General features: G+C 38.1%; 1 protein-coding gene across 12 annotated transcripts in view; it reads right to left on the bottom strand.

The window, feature by feature from the left end:
* Nucleotides 1-17,974, bottom strand: part of POU2F1 (POU class 2 homeobox 1) — a 173,401-nt gene that overhangs the window by 68,188 nt on the left and 87,239 nt on the right. For 11 of the 12 annotated variants that reach the window (XM_025877836.2, XM_073899954.1, XM_073899959.1 and 8 more), the window contains one exon: nucleotides 11,215-11,280. In XM_025877836.2, coding sequence (XP_025733621.1) covers nucleotides 11,215-11,280 — 66 coding nt within the window. Of the gene's footprint in view, nucleotides 1-11,214; nucleotides 11,281-14,452; nucleotides 15,591-17,974 lie in introns of those variants that run through there. The other variant, XM_025877837.2, reaches the window with a different exon arrangement.

The raw sequence follows: 17,974 nt of genomic DNA, 5'->3' as shown, positions 1-17,974 counted from the left end.
TGACTGGATAAACAAGTTGTTTTATTATGTACATACAATGGAATAGTATTCAGCCAGTAAAAGGAATGAAGTATTATACAAACTACAACACAGATGAACCTCGAAAACATTATGCTAAGTGAAGGAAGCCGGACACAAAACAGGTCACATAGCCTATGATTCCATTTATATGAAATATCCAGAATAGGTAAATCTATAGAGTTGCGGGCTGCAGGGAGAGGGAAATGGAGGGCAACTACTTAATGAGTCAAGGTTTCCTTTTGGGATGATGGAAACACGTCAGAACTAGACAGAGGCAGTGGCTACACAAACTGTGAATGTACTAAATGTCACTGAGCTGTTCACCTTAAATGCTTAATTTTATGTTAAATACATTCACTTCAGTTAAACAAAAACAAAAAGCGATCTGCAGCTCAGAACAAATCTGACTGCCCTCTGGGTTTGCCTGCCTGTAACACCCAGCCTCACTGGCCCGACTGGCTACTTAAACTATGCCATAGACCCAAGTAATGTGAGGCCACCCTGGTGGAATTTGTCGGTTTGTCAGTAAATTTAAGGCAGTCAAAGTGAAATTTACCAATAATAATAGCTTGAACTTCAGATGCCCTACAAGGAAATAGTAACAATGTCTGTGCCTGCTACTACATCGCCCTAACGAGCAAGCACAAATTCTAAACAAGGTTTACAGAAAGTCATGTAACTGTGCGACATAACTAACATCAATAACAGCTAAAAGATCTTCAAGAAAAACTTAGCTTATGTTCATTTGTGTGTGTGTGTGTGTGTTTGGGGGGTGGGTGGTTTCTTCCTCATGAGTCATCATAAAAACGGGAAGAATCTGGGATAATGGAAATTCGGAAAGAAAACCACTTAAGTCTATGGAAAAGTTCTATGCTACTACAAAAGCAAGAAGCATAATCAGAAATGATGCTACAGATCATCTACAGGATGGATGACTATTACATATCTACTAAAAATGTCCACTGCTATTATACTGTATATTCTTCATTTCCTAAGTAATGGTATATGTTTTATTTTTTTAATTGTTTTTATATACTACCTTATAGATGACTGCACGTCAGTGATGCACGACAAGATTTCCATAAATGGTTAGTTTGTCGAATTGTTACAAAGTCTATCTGGATGAAAGGTATTACTGAAACAGACTTTATTCTTAATTGTAGAAAAATGAATGACTTATGACCTACCAACTATTCAGACCAAGTCTTTTTCAAATAACTTAAACATGTCACCTAACGGGAATACTTTGAGGGCCAAGAAAACCAGAAATAAAGTCCTTATTCTAAAATTGTAATAGCATGCTAATAGTTTTGTTGACAAAGAAAAATTTACCAAACATTTACTCTACTCCATCTTTCTCCTACCCCCTCACCTAGTCAAATGTTCCTTACTCATTTTCAACCTGCGAGTTAGCGAAACGGTGGTAGTTTCCTGCCTTCTTTAGAAACACAAAGTGCCTGAGAAGCTGCAGTGAAAGTCCTGGTCCTCGGATTTTATCTGATGTCAAGGTTCCCAGCTTGAATTAGGACCCTGTGCTCTCAATCCTTCTTGTATTTTTTATTTATCTGGATGAACTATCTACTCCCAGACTATTTTGCATTTGCAAATGCATTTTCATTCTGTTCCCTGGTTTCCTTTTCCCAACATCACAAGGACATCCTCTGTTCCTAACCCTAATCTAGAGTGCTTTCTTACCTTCCCTTCTACCTACAAACTTATCTGTAGTGTTATCTGCATCTATCTTTAACTCCTTCACTCTCCCATTTCTCTACCTTAAAATGGAGGGGAGGGGACCTTCTTCTATTCTAAGCTACTTCATTTACCAGTGTTCAGAAACCTAACGCTTCCCTTCTCCTTGGGAACTCCTGATTCCTCAATCATCCATCCTTTTTGTACCACTCCCGCCTACTGGTTCCTCTCCTTCACATACAAAATATACTTGACCTCCTCTCTCCTATTCTTTCCTTTCCTTTATTTAAAATATAATCACTATCATCATCGTCATATTCAGAATAATTACTGAGCACTTACTGAGTCATACATCTACATCTACTTGCTTTCATGTATATATCACTTTTATGTAACGATTTATTATTATTTATCTCCCATTTTGCAGCTAAGGATAACTGTGGCACAGAAAGGAGTAATATGCCCAAAGTAACATAACTGGTAAGTGAAGGAAAGGGATCTGAATCCAGGTGGTTTGGTTCCAGGGCCTGAGCTCTTAACCACTATGCTATACAGCCTCTCACAGTTTCTGTTATGAGAGCTGCCTACGTATACCATTCCCCTTCCTCAATCATTCACTTCTCTATCCGCAGCAATTTCTTTCTCTACCACTTACCTAAAACCATTTAAAAGACCCCTAGTAACTACTAACTGTCAAATATAGAGGTCACAGTTTAAGCTTCCTATGTCTTGACCTCTCTGCAGGACCTGACTACCCTGGACACTAACTCCACGAACGTCGCTGATTCACTTCTCATCTCCATGGTTGCTCTTTAGTCTACTCAAGCACTGTCCAGTGGAAATTTCTGTAGTGCTGGATCGGTCACATGTATGTGCTACCCAGTATGGTGGCCTCTAACCACACGTGGCTACGAAGCACTACAAGTGTGGCCAGCACGATGGAATTTGTAACTTAACTTGAATGTTAACAGCCAATGCAGCCTGTGGCCAACCTCCCAGATGGTGCAGGGCTCCTCCATGGACCCTCTTCCTCTGCCAGCCCGTCAGTGCTGTGGAAGAGGTCTGTCCTTGGTTCTCTTCCCGGCTTCTTCCACTCTCTTCCCAGCGGCACCTCCCTGCTAAGTACTTCCACTCCTATATAAGCAGCCAGGCTTCTGTCCTCATGAACACAGCTCCGTCTTCAACTGCTCACTTCTTCACCTGCAAGGCACCACGAGGCACCTCCAATGCAGCATTTTCAGAACTTCGTGGATCACTCGTTGTTGAGTCTACTTGCAGCTCAGGCAGTCCCTGGTCAGAGAACGGCACTCCATCTATCCCGGTCCCAAGCCAAATACAGGCACTCAGTTTAGATTACTCTCTTCCCTTGTTTGTTTACTCCCTTCTCAATCTCCTCTCCTCTCCCCACAAATGCTCATGAAATCTGACCCCTGGTTTCCACTGCCACTGCTCTAAGCCAGAGTACCATATAATGGATCTAACTGAAAGAGTAATGAGGTTAGTTCTTTTGCTTCAAGTAAAATGTAAAGTTTAACACAGCTAGAAAATTCTTTTATACTTGTTGGGGAAAAAAAAACCCACAAAAAATTAACATGACAGGAAACAAAACTGCCCTCTAAGGGAGAAAGGAGAAAATTATAGATAATCTCACAATCTGTACTTAATAAGTGGCCTTTCAGCAATAAATCTTCTTTTATTAATGTTCCAAATTTCTATTGGTAATGAAAAAAATGAAATAAGATACTTTTAAAATTCTGTATTTGTTATTGGGCTACTCCTGGCAAAAGGATCACTCACTCCTTCATTCATTTAATAAAGATATAATCTTAATTCAAATGAAGAATAGCAGGTATAGTCACTGATGCCCTGGTCTTTCAGGATCTTTTCTCTTTCTCTTGGAGAAAATGATGTCTGCTCAAGCTTTCTTACTAATATAATTTGCTAAAATCAGCCACAGCACTAATAAATCTCACAGGACAAATACCCTTGGTTGCTAGAAACTTCTGATAAAATATTTTTGGAATGCAATTTCATAGATGCACATTGGGTTGCATTAATAAATTTATTTGGTCTTTTCAACTGCGAAAAGATCTTAACATCATCCTGGGGAAAAAAATCATCAGAATCAAAAATCATGAATATGGGGAGGAGCTTTAGCACTATCATAATTCAGGTGAAAAAAAGACTTATAGCTAATTGACCACAAACCAATGAATCAATAAGTGAGTCACAGTTGCTTTGAAATAAGTTTTAATATTTCAAAACAATTAAATATTATCAGAAAAAAACATTTTGTATTTTAAAAATTTAAATCTAATATCATTTTTATCTTAATTATAAAAAATAATTACAATAAGCCAATGGTTAAGTTTTCAAAAATAACAATAAGCTAATGGTGATGGTAACGGTTGCACTGAAGTCTGATTCTGAGGATGACAGAACGACAAAGGATCGAGAAATCATAGGGCCTGATGGAAGAGGTGGAAGGGATCAGAGAACGTTAGGGCAGATGTCTTTCTCCCATCTTAGCTTAACTGCTTCTTCATGCTGAGCATAAACGTGGCCTCAGTCACACTGAAATCCTGTCAGGCCCCTCAGTCCAGCTGCAGCTCCACCTTCTACAAAGACTTCCCGCACCCTCCCAGCTAGAAACAAGTACCCCCACACTGAAGTCTCACGGACCTCTGTATACTTTTTATGAATCTTCTATTATATTTCCAACATATTTTCTCTGTAAGGTAAGTTTCCTGAGAACAAAATCAGTATTTGATTCAACTTTAGTGATCGATCTCAGTACAGTATCTTGCACATGGAAAACAAGACATTAAGGAACATTGTCAAATATTTGTCAAAGGACAAGAGAACAGCTCTGTTCACTTTTATAGATATGTGTGTGACCTTTGAAAAGTGACCAAACGTCTCTGAGCCTCAATTCCCTGATCCATAAAAAGAGAAAAATAGTGCCTCATAGGGTTGTCACAAGGATTAACTGAGATAGTCTATACAAAGTGCTTAACACACCTAGTAAATACTTAATGACAGCCACTATTATTACAGTCTAATTATTACTCTATAATAAATTATTTCATAATGAATCAGCATTTGAAAATAAACGTCAAGTAAATGGAGAAGACTTAAAATACTGCAATGACTTCCAGAAGAGCTTTCATTTTGTAAACGCTAGGGAAAGTCATTTCGATCTGTGACCTCCGAAGGGGCAGAATTCCAGACTACAGAGAGCAGGGCTGTAGGACAACAGAAGAAGATGCACCAAGAACTACGACTCCCTGTCAGTGCGCGAGCCCAGGCACAGGGTGGACGACCCTTTGTCAGAAGTACTGATGAAAGAAGTCTGCCCTTTGATTAAAAGTGAGCAAGACTTTAAAATTTGTCCAATATTTCTAACATAAAAAAAGTGCTTTGGTTGTTCCTACTGATGTTTATAAAACTTTTTTACTCTTCCAATTGTTATCTGCAATACAGCTGATGAGATTTAATTTAGGATAAAGTAGTGTAGTAGGCAAAACAATGGCCAAAGATGTCTATATCCCAACCCCCAGAAGCTGTGAATAGTTACTTCACACAGCAAAAGGATTCTGCAGATCTGATTACATTAAGAAGCTCAAGATAGGGAGATTATGCTCCAGTATCTGGGTGGACCCACTGTAATCACAATGGTTCCTATAAGAGGAAGAGGGAGGCAAGGAGAGTCAAAGAAGATGGGACGATGGAAGCCGGAGTCAGACAGACAGAATGACAGCCCTGAAGACACCTCACTTCTGGCTTTGAAGATACAGGAAGAGGCCATAAACCAAGGAATGCAGGTGATCTATGGAAGCTAGAAAAGAGAAGGAAATGGATTCTCCAGAGAGGCTCCTGAAGGAATGCAAGCCTTACAACATCCTAATTTTAGAACGTCTAACCTCCAGAACTGTAAAGATAATAAATTTGTGTTGATTTACCCAGCAATTTCACTACTAGTTATTTTCATAGAAGCCCAAAGAACTGAAAACAGTGACTCTAAGATACTTGTGCACCAGGCTCACTGTAGTTATAGCTAAAAGGTGAAAACAACCCAGCTGTCCATCAACAGATGAATGGATAAATAAAATGTGGTATATACATACACTGGAATATGATTCAGTTATACATGCTATAACGTAGATGAACCTTGAAAATATGCTAAATGATATAAGTCAGACACAAAAGAAAAAATATTGTATGATTCTGCTTACATAAAGTATCTACAACAGGCAAATTCACAGAGACAGAACATAGATCAGAGGTTACCGAGGGCTGGGAGGAGGAGGAAATGGAGTTACTGCTTCCCCTTGGGGCAATATCCTTGGCAGCATCCTTGCCCAAAAAACTGTAAGAAATAATCATTACTATTCTATTATCCAGATGGATAATTTTGTTGGAAGGAAATTATTTTGGAAAAATAATCCAATCTTCCATTTCTTCACTTGTGATCTTGGACTTTTCAAGCTAGGCTATGAAACGGTCACATACCCTATTGGCTAGATGAGCTACATATTTGTTTTCTTTAAACTGAGCCAGACCCTCAAAAAAAGCTTATTCATCTTATTTATGTATTTATTTATATCTGTTCCTTAAAGGTAGCTAAGGAAAACTCATTCACTCGACTCAAGCTCCCAAATCCATTTCATTCAATCTTTGAAGCAGTGTAAGATAATGAAAAGTAATGAAAAGACTCATGGTCTTTACAATCACAAATTACTATCCAGTTCTGAATAATTAGTTCCCTTATCTGTAAAACAGGTATAACACTACTTACCTTATGGGAGTATTTTAACAATTATGATATAAAGCATACCTAATAAAGCTACTAGACATGCATACCTAGTAACATTTCAACACATTTTAACTGCTGTTATTATTATCCTTGTTTTCCTCCTAAATGATAACTACTTTAATGATAAATGAAAAAAATAAAATCTAACATGAATTATTCCTCATTTTCCTTTTTATTTCCACCTCAATTTTGTCATTCTTCAACCCTACCTTCTCCCCAGTTGTAGAAAAAGGGGTACATCTTCCTTTTTTTTTAAAGATTTTATTTATTTGAGACAGAGCGCATGCCTGTGCATGAGTGGGGGAGGGCGAAGGAAGAGGGAGAGGGAGACAACAGAACCCCCCCTGCCCCCCCCCCCACTGAGCGGAGAGCCCATCACAGGGCTATACAGGGCTCTGTGACTGCAGGGCTCCATCCCAGGACCCAGAGATCATGACCTGAGCCAAAGTCAGACACTTAACAGACTAAGCCACCCAGGCTGACTCTTGGTTTCGGCTCTGGTTGCGATCTCAGGTCCTGGGATCGAGCCCTGCATCAGGCTCTGTGCTCAGTGGGAAGTCGGCTTTGGGTTTTTCTATCTCTTGCTCCCCCCCGACTCCCCGCTTGCTCGCTCTCTTCCTCTAAAATAAACCAATCAATCTTTTTTTTTTAAAAGAAGGATATAGCTGGAGTCATCATAATGCCTGACTTCAAACTATATTACAAAGCTATAATAATCTAAACAGTACGGTATTGGTATAAAAACAGACACACAGATCAATGGAACAGCACAGAGTCCAGAAATAAACCCGTGCACATATGGTCAATTTATGACAAAATATATAAAGAACTCACACAATTCAAAAACGAACAAAACCAATCTGATAAAAAATGGGCAATTTTCCCAAAGAAGACGCACAGATGGCTAACAGGCACATGAAAAGATACTCAACTGCATTAACCATCAGGGAAATGCAAATGAAAACCACAATGAGATATCACCTCACATCTGTCAGAATGGCTATTATCAAAAAGACAAGAAGTAACAGGTATCGGTGAGGATGTGCAGAAAAGGGAACCTTAGTACGTTGTTGGCGGGAACGCAAACTGGTACAGCCACAACGGAAAACAGTGTGGAGGATCCTCAAAAAACTAAAAACAGAACTACCAGCAATTCCCCATCTGGGTATTTATCCAAAAACCAAAACAAAACAAAAACACTAATTAGAAAAAATATATGCATGTGCAGGTCCACTGTAGCATTATTCACAATAGCTAAGAGATGAGACAACCAAAGCGTCCATCCATGGATGAATGGATGAAGAAGATGTGGTGTGTGTACACGATGGAATGCTACTCGGCCGTAACAGAGAATGAAGTCTTGCCATTTATGATAACATGGATGGATCTTGAAGCTATGCTGAGTAAAATAAGTCAGAGAATGACAAATACCATATGATCTCACTCTATGTGGAATCTAAAAAGCAAAACAAACAAAACAAAACTCATAAATGCAGAGAACAGACTGGTGGTTGCCAGAAGGGAAGGGTGACTGGGGGGGTGGGCAAAAAGGGAAAAGGGGGTCAGTGGGTACAAACTTCCGGTCATAAAATAGTAAGTCATGGGGATGCAATTAAAGCATGATAACCATATTCAAAAATACTGTATTGCATATTATGTAACTTTATATGGCAACAGGGGAAACTAGGCTTAGTGGTCATTTTATAGTATATACAAATATTCAATCATCATGTTGTCTACCTGAAACTAATATAATGTTATATGTCAATTATATCTCAAGAAAAAAATACTCAAATTTCCTCAAAGAAACATCACTATGATATTTTTCTATACCTCTTCTTGAATTACCATAATCTACCCTGAATCTCTTACCTGTATATCTGTTTTCTCAATGGACTGGTAACTCTTCAAAGACTGAGGGAATCTCATTTATTTGTACTAGCATCTTGTAATAACACCACATACAATATTTTACATATGACAGGCACTTAAGGAATAAATAAATTGACAAACCTAAACTATTGATTTTCTGTGAACACATAAGGGCTATCTGACAAAACTGCATCATCAGATTTATCTGCTTAACTCAAATAGATCGCTCTAGCAGGAGAAAGGCAAAGAAGAAGCATATCAAACACAATCTTAAATAATTTTACAGTATTACTCCCCATAAAATGTCATGAATCAAAGTTATTTTTCCAGAAATATTTAAAAATTTTAGTAATCTATACAAAAGTATTCCAAATCCAAGAAAAGGTGAGACTTTAGTTTTTAAACAACGCTAAGGGTTCTTTCTACTGAAAACTTTTACGTGTTATTCAACTAGCAGAAATTAAGAACCCTTTACAATTAAACAATCTGCAGGTCTGTTTGTTTTATTTTTAAATAAAAACCAATTTGTAAGCATGTAATTGTCTGAACAAACTGTAATTCTCTATCTGATATACTGAGCATTGTAATTTAATAGGCAAACTGGAACTCAAAGTTATTTTTATATTCCTAAACTAACAAACTGACATCAGTGGGGGATGCTAAGAACATAGTGATAGGCCCTTAACATTTCAGAAACTGACATTCAAGGTTTTAGTTATCCTCAAGTGCATTGTAAAGGTCTGTAACATGGAAGCAATTTGTAATTTTACAAAGGCAACAAATGCCTTTAAAAGTATTAAAGTTTAGAGACATTAAAAAGTAAAAATCTACATTGATACTGCTTAGTTCTATGAGTCCACCACGCACTGCGAATTAAAACAAGTCAAGAAATTCACAAGACTGTTTTAGCAAGTGGTTCAGCTAGAATTTCTCTTATATATAGCTTTGAAAATAGTTTTAGACCTGAAATTAAGTATTGCTTAAATTTTCCGTTTTATTTTATTGCAATTCATGGGAGAAATCGTATGCAGGATATAAACCCTCATTCTGCCTTTATTTCCTGGCTGGTTTTGTGCCTTGATTTCCTATTCCTTGAAATAATAATACCTAACTTACAGGGCTGTCATTAAGAACTCAAACTGAAATCAGGTAATGGGTACAGTGCTTAAGATTTTTAAAAACATGTCATCGGGGGATTATTAAATGTAGGTGCTCAATAAATGGTAGCTACTGAAACGTCTATTATTAGGGGTTTCTCAAGGAGTCTGGTGTAGAGACAGTTTCAGTGTTCGCTCAATCATCTGTTTCTCTTCCCTGAGAAATACATGCCTCTCCTTTGAAATGGTTCCTAGGGCACAAGCATCCTGCACATTCTCCCCAAACGTCTGACGGGACTTACTGCCCTGTTTCTCTTTGCAAACAAGTCCCACACCTAAGCTAGATGGCCAAAGCACTGGCAGATGGACCAGTGCTACAAAATAATGCAAGACAGGGCCCAGACAGGGGACAGAGAAACAACAAAAATGAGACTGCAGCTGACAATCCAGACAGAAGAGAATGCTGCCTTTCTCCTCCCCAGGAGGTACTAGAGCAGTCTACCTGGCTAGCCTCAGAGTGTTCTGAGTGACCTGTTCAGTACAACAGGATGCCCCATAGCTCAGTTTCACATAAAGAGACAGGTACACTTTAGAGATTAAAAGATTAAAAAATATCTCCAGGTAGAGAACAATTTCAAATGGAAAGATAGGTAGGCAGGAACTGCTACATTGGTTCAACTCATCTACTTAAAATAAAAAGATGTTGTGGCCAGTAGAGGTGAAAAACAAAGATTGTTTCCAGGAGTGACTCTCATTCTTACCATCTTCCATTTTTAGCCAATTTTAAAATGATGGGTCACAGACACAACCCTCTCTGCAAGTCAAAGACCGAGTTTACTTTAGAAACCATTACTTTCTGGGTATCCCTGCCCATAATTCCCTTCTTACACAGTTGAGTATTTTAATTTATGCCTCTTCCCCAGAAACTGGGGAAGTCCCTGCACCATCTCTGGCAGATGATAAAGACACATGGTTAAATGTCCTCTGAGCAATGTAATGAATTACGAGTATGGGTTGTAGAGACATTCTATCCTTTATGGATTTACCTTTCTCTCATGAGGCCTCAGTTTTCTCATTTATATGATATTAATTTTCTCCTGATAAATAGTTAAATCAAGTATAAGTTTTAAAAAATTACCAAATAAAAGAACATATTAGAAATAGGTGTGTGTTTTTAACTATCTCCTGACACCATCATAACTTCAATACAACTTATACTGAATGGGGGCGGGGGGTGGATAACATTTACTATTTTGGTTAACACCTGTAACAAGGGCAACGTTTTACTGAATGGTTAACTGTGTAGCGGGGTACTGTGCTTAATCCATTTCCTTTAATACTCACAATGACCTATGAAATATATTACCCCATTTTATAGGTGAATAAAGTCTCAAAAGATTGGGGAAACTGCCTAAAGTCCAAAGCTAGTAACAAATTCCTAATTCATACCCAGAACTACCTGACCCTAAAGGACTATTCTCTCAACTACTTTAGAGTTTCTCTGATAAACAGCAACAAAAAGATGAAGTAGTCTGCAGAAGAAACTAAATCATCTTAAACAAATACAATACCAGTTCCTGCAAGCACTAAATTATATTTGACAACTCAACACTCCAATCGGTCCTTATTTGCCAAACAGAAGTCACAGCTGAATGGAAAGTTCCTTCCGTTAGCCCGATTAGAGCTAGTTAAAAAGCTAGCCTGGGAATCATCTCTTACCTGTGTTGCCATCCGCACTCTCCATAGATGGTTTACTGGTTTCTGACGGATTGTTCATTCTTGAGTCTGCAATGAATGAGAGGTGAATGAGGTTTTTTAAAAATTGGGGATGTGGTTAGGGAGGCAAAATTGTGGAAAAGGCAAGGCTTAAGAATACTGACCAATGTTACAGTTCTACAGTTCAAAGACAGTGTCAACCCTAAAACATTGGAAATTGTAATAAAAGTTTATCTGAAAGAAATTCGGGATTCCCTTAACCCTGAAGTGATCCACACATAAACTGTCTTTCCAAAGAATTTTAACGTTCTTCTCACAAAGATAACTGAACTCTAACCTGAAAAAAATTATCATAGAGTCTAACACGTAAATGGAGTAAATATAATATGAAGCATAAAATACTTTAAAGAAACAAAGCTGGGGCCAAGCACCTTACAAAGTAAAACATGTTACTCTCAAATAAAGTTTCTTTTTTTCATAAGCAAAGGTACTGGGTTAGTTCTAACCAAAACAATTCACTGGTAATCTTCCTAAAAGACTGGACAGTAACTCAACCTAACAGAATAAAAAGAAAGCATGTCTAAGAAAAAATCTCCTTATTTATTACTCCCTGCCCAAACTATGTGTCAAAGTGAGAATATGTCAAATTCATACCTCAATCATAAACCAGTACACAAGTTGCACCACAAGGCATAACAGATATGTCTAATCATCTCCAAATTGAACCAGAACCACACCCACCTAACATACTACCTATCTGATACCCCACTAAGAACCTCCAGACGTGGGTTTATCTCCTTAAGGGTTATCTCTTTAACGAAAGTTTTCATTGTAAAAAGTTTTCATCAAGCAGTATCAGGTATCCCAGAAGATATACAAGAGACAAGAACAAGTCTGGTTTTTCTTCCACCTTTATAATAGGGTAAAACCTAAATTTACATTTAATACATACTTCATTCTACTTCTACTGTAACCCCAAACTTAGCATATTTGTAATCAAGTTTACTATCAAGCAAGTTTCCCACTTTTCCCCCACTGGATTAAGAACCATTTAACTATAATTATTAGTTGAGAATAAGTAAACTGTATTATATTTGATTTTTCACCGAAGAGTACATTTTGTCACGTGCTTCAATGTTTAACTAGGAAGCCAAAACAATCATCAGTCCCAACCGTGGTGTCCATAGTTGCTTTATCCAAATGCACAAGTGATGAGAGAGAATCAAGAGTCCTCCTCCCATAAATTTCATTTCCAACCTGGAAGCTGTATAATAGCTTTTTTAACAGAGGTTTTGAAACAGATGCTTGTCTTATGGTCTTAAGCAGTTTTATCATATCTTTGGTTTGTTCTTCAGATGTTCGAAGGATTCAAATTTGTTTTTCTGTGGTCATAAATGAGAGTAGTTCTACAACTTCCTTGCGTCTACTGTACAGAAAAATTAAAATGTCACTGAAAGCGTACTAAGGTTTGAAAGGAACAGGTGTACAACAACTTAAGAGAAAATCAGCTTTCTGAATGACTTAACCAAAATCTTACGAAAGTCCACAAAGATCACAACAAATGTTAATATACCATTAAACATACATTCTGCTCAATGCTTCCTTTAGAATGTTAAAAGAAAGTGGGAAAAATATGAACCACTTCTTAATATTCATAAAAAGGGTAACATATCTTTTATACAAAGAAGTAGGAATAATTCTTAACAAGTCATGAGCCTGTGCTTGTGCAACTCATATCCTAGTTTCCACACATCTAAATTAAAAATTATGTCACAGATATTGTGTGAATCTTCTAAGCATTTTCTATTAAATTGTCGAGCTTTGGAGACATCATTTAACAAAATTACTTCACACATACATACACATGTAAATAAAACAAAATTCTAACTCTCCAACAACGTGAAGACCATTCAAATGAGTTACTGTTAATTACAAATAACAGAGATCAATTTCTAATTCTAAAATATAATGCTAAAAATACTTAAAAAGGTGTTTTTCTTTCCTGAGTTCCCAACATAGCAGATGTAAAAGAGTAAATACAAGTAAGTTCTCTTTTGATATCTGAAGTTCTTCTTCTCTCTGGGCACACTGAACTTACTGTATGTGAGTCTAATACACAGTCTACAAACTGTTCTTGGATTGAATTCTTGACACCAGTTTGTTGTTTTAATTGTGGTTTTTATAGTGCCATACAAATATTACTAACTGCCTTGAGTTTAGGTCATTCCTTCTAACAATGTGAACATTTTCAGAACTATCATTTAATTTTATCCTTAGCAACAGTGAAGGAGAGGGGAGCGGTCAAGCCTCAAATTTTCAAGCAAGAAAAGTGACATATAGGAAGAAAAAATCACTTGCAAAGGTTTTCAACCTAAAGTATCAAAGTCCTGGAGTTTATATCATCTGACTCTCCAGGTGACCAGAGTAACCTAAAGAGGTTTCAAGAATTTTGCATACAAACAGACAAATATCAACACAAAATAGAGCCACCATGAGTCACAGTGTGTCTCAGTCTATTTTAAATCTCAGTTACCAAAGACAGTTTATATAATCAAGCCTCACACCCCTCTCTCCTAAAAGGTTTGTTGTTCTATAGAGAGAACTCTAAAAATAGGCTTTCCAGCACTTAAAATTGTTTTCTGAAGAACAGAAGTTGATTTTTTTTTAAATAAAAAAGGCTAATATCGGCCAAAATTTGGGAAAAGTTGATAGTTTCTCCAATCTGGAAACTGATCAGTAACCACTGCAATTACCCTCGGCATTAATATTTATGGGAGCCATTCTGCAGTATGGCTCCAACCTTATTTTTCACTATGCACTTTTGGTTTTTATATAAGACATTCACATTAGGTATGCAAAACATTTTGATTAATATGTACAACATTATTTAGGTACACTTTATACCTTGTTTCAGATTTAGAGTGTTTTTAGAACTACATGAAATGCGCCCAATAGGTATTTCCAAAAAGCAAAAATGTACTCTAAGTTGAATTCCAAAATGCACACTATTTACTGAACATGTCCTCGGAACCAGAAGAGCTAGTGGTAGGGAGGGACCTACTGCAAATTCAAGTATGCTCGTGCCTTGCAAATGCTTTCCTCCTTCTCTGCTCAATCCACCTCTCCCCCCTCCTTCCTCCCCGAGTTGGTTGCATATGCGATTAAGCATTTATGCATAGTCAACCCCACACACGCCATTTCCATATTAAAGCTTCTAAGAAAGAACTGCGCTGGTACCCACCTAGAACATAGTCACTGCAGTCCAGCATTGCTGTGAAATCTTCTAGAGGTTCAGACAATCCAGAGCAAGGAAGAGACAGGTAGCAGTTTGGGGTGGGGGAAAGAAGGTACTACTAGTTCTAACAAATCTGTGCTATGTTCTTAAGAGAACAAGGTGGGAGGTGGAAAGTGGATTAGGGGGAGAAGCAAAATACAACTTCAGTTACACCATAGCAATCTTCAACGGAATAAGGAAACTTCAGTTGCTCAGAGGAGTTTTAGCCTCTCCTACCAAGCCAGGACTGACATTGTCAAGGCAACTGAAGCATGAAAAGTTCCCCTTTTTGTAATAAAATAGAAACAAAGATTGCAGCTGGCAGTTTCCATAATGAAGCTTAATCAGTATGCGTGTGATTAGGGCCTTATGCAAATCTCTCCTCGTTAGCACAGCAGCCAGCACTTTGAAGTCCACGAACAATTCATTTACAGAACACACTGAAAGCACGCCCTGCATAATTTAAATCATTACATAAATATTTATCAGCCCATTTGCATATTAATTGGCAGTGCATGAAGGGAAAAATTATCTCCTGAGTGCCAGCATAATAATTAGGAGGATAAAATGAGATTTCTTCCAATGGCCTGGCTTCTCGGACCTAACTTGAGATAGTACCGGGGGAGAAGGGAGAAGACAGGAGACAGAGTTCTGTTAAAATGGCACTGAAATGACACGTACAAATTAGAAACAACTCTACAGACTTAAGCACCTTTAATCTTATTCCTGCTGGCAACAATGACTTCAGTAATAAGAGGATTTGCAAAAAGCTTTCTACACAATCCAAATAATCCCAAGGAAACAATTAGCAAGGTAGAAGCAGAACACAGGGCTGTCAAGATGGTGCTAGCCTACTGATAGGGAATTTTCCAAATATTAACATACACTATCTGGGGAAAGTCCTACTTTAAAACAAGGCAACAATATAAACCCAGAAGCAGTGCAAGAGCTATAAAATTACTTTCAAGAGTATGGAAATTCATCATCTATAAATCTTTTCATACTACTAAATTAACAACAGATTAGTTGAATGCCATATATTATCCAGTATCCTTACCCCATCAAAATCAATCTAAAGTAGGAGACAGTTTGTTATTTACAATATCAATCATCAGGGGCGCCTGGGTGGCTCAGTCGTTAAGCATCTGCCTTCAGCTCAGGTCATGATCCCAGGGTCCTGGGATCGAGCCCCACATCGGGCTCCCTGCTCGGCGGGAAGCCTGCTCCTCCCTCTCCCACTCCCCCTGCTGTGTTCCCTCTCTTGCTGTCTCTCTCTGTTAAATAAATAAAATCTTTAAAAAAAAAAATCATCAAAAAAATGGGTCATATAAAAATTATGGACTTAATATTTTCAAGTAAATTTCAGCTAATGTATATGAAAAAATACATGTAGTCTTTACTAAAGAATATATCTATTCAATTTAAAGTAAATTTACAAGGTAAAACATCAGTCCAAAGCTTTTTAGGCATTATGCTAGGACATTCCACTGTAATCACCATAGACAACTCAGGAGAAGACGTATAAAAATCCCACACAGTGGGTTTTACTACCTTCTTTGTAAAAAAAAAAAAAAAGGAAAAAAGGAAACAGGCACAGTGAGCTAACGCACTTTACTCAATGTGACACTAATAATTTGGAGTCAGGATTTAAAATCAGATTTTGCTGATACCAAAATCTGAGCTCTTACCTATTATTACACATTGTGGCCCAGTTGTACACTTATGGAAGTAGTTAGGCATGGGGGGTTTAAATAAGGCAGATTAAAACAGCTTGTTTTCAGTGTAGTGAGGACACTAATAATTGGTGACAAAGATTTTGTGTTTAAAAGTCAAGTATGTACAGATACACAGAAGGGTGCACTAGAATCAAGGGGAGTTCTCCAGGGTATTATCCCATTAATAACTTTTTATTTAGAACTAGTCTTCAAGCATGCCAAGTGTCTAATTATTAAAAAATATGTATTTTTTAAAAAGATTTTTATTCATTTATTTGTCAGAGGAAGAGAGCAAGCGAGCACAAGAAGGGGAAGCGGCAGGCAGAGGGAGAAGCAGGCTCCCTGCTGAGCAAGGAGCCCAACGTGGGACTGGATCCCAGGACCCCGGGATCATGACTTGAGGCGACAGCAGGTGCTCAACCGACTGAGCCACCCACGTGTCCCCAAAATATGTATGTACTTTTTTCCAACATTAAGGTTGAAATTAAACTCAACATGCATATGTGGAAATAGAAGACAAAACTTCTATAACGGACCTTTAAAAAGATTTCTTTGCAAGTCAATAAATTAGGTAGGAACAGAACCAAAAACCTTTCTTAAGTTTTACATAAGCTCTCTATTTATATTGCTAGTTTTTCCGCTGTTCAGAATCACAAAATCCATATGAGGAGAGAGTTTAGGGGAGAAATTTTACGCTGCCACTCTGTACCGGTGAGACCAAGTTCCTTCCCTTTTTGAACCCTAATTTTCTCACCTGTAAGATGGTAATATCTTTCTCTCGAGGCTGCTGGGAGGATCAATGTGCCTGTGCCTCTCCAACTCGACCGTAGCATGCAGCCTAAGGCAGCTATGCCAGGGGAGGTACCACGACATGGGATAAACAAGCTACCTCTTTCAAGAGCACCAATTTTATTCACAACACTTGTAGTAAAACAATCAAGACTATATTATATGACAAAATACACAATTCAATTGAGTTCTGAATGCCTTGGACTATACAAGTTGTACTTGGTGAGAAAATATTAGAAGCAATGATGACTGTGACTGGTATATAGTGGATATCAATATATGTTTCTTTCCCTCCTCTTTTGCCTTCATAAAATTTTACATTTACTGCCTGTACTTATTATAGACAATCTCTGCAACTCACCGTCTACTTTTTATGCTGTATGCAGTGGACACCTCTAAACTACCTTTCTTAGACCAATCTGGCCTTTCACAAATAGCTAAGTATGACTTGAAGGGGCAGCCAGGCAATCACAGCCCACTAAGAAGTGTTTGCTGGAAGGTACCCTTTCAGGGGCAGGACCTTGGTAGTGTAATAACCACCCCCCTCAAGCCAAGAGAGTCCCACAGGGCCTCTGCACAGCAGGGGGCCTATAGCTCACCAACTCACATAGGCTGCTATCCAGAGAGGGACCCCTGTCCTCTCTACTGCAAAAGTCATTCATTATCTTCCCTCCAGGAACAGGAAGAGGGGCAAAAGAAGGCAGTGCTGAGATGCAGCTATCCAGAGTGACAGGAAGCCTCACCCATGCAGCGGACTTTATTACCATACTTGATTACAAGTTTTCTTGTCCTTCCTTGGCCCCCTCGATGTAGGTACTCTGCACATTCTAAAAGACAGGTTTAAATACTGGAAGGCTGTCTAGGCCTCTACAGATGGATTGTGGGAGGCTGACTGCCATCTATCTCTCCCCTGTACTCCCCCAACCATGGCAAAGTTAGATCCAAAAGAAGGGAGCAGAGAGCTTTCCCCACAAAGCTTAAGCGT

The sequence above is a fragment of the Callorhinus ursinus genome, unplaced genomic scaffold (genome assembly GCF_003265705.2).
Source record: "Callorhinus ursinus isolate GAN/ISIS: 27379988/994484 unplaced genomic scaffold, GSC_fseal_2.0 scaffold13, whole genome shotgun sequence".
In the NCBI taxonomy this organism is placed as follows: domain Eukaryota; kingdom Metazoa; phylum Chordata; class Mammalia; order Carnivora; family Otariidae; genus Callorhinus; species Callorhinus ursinus.
This window is presented reverse-complemented; position numbering and strand designations above follow the sequence as displayed.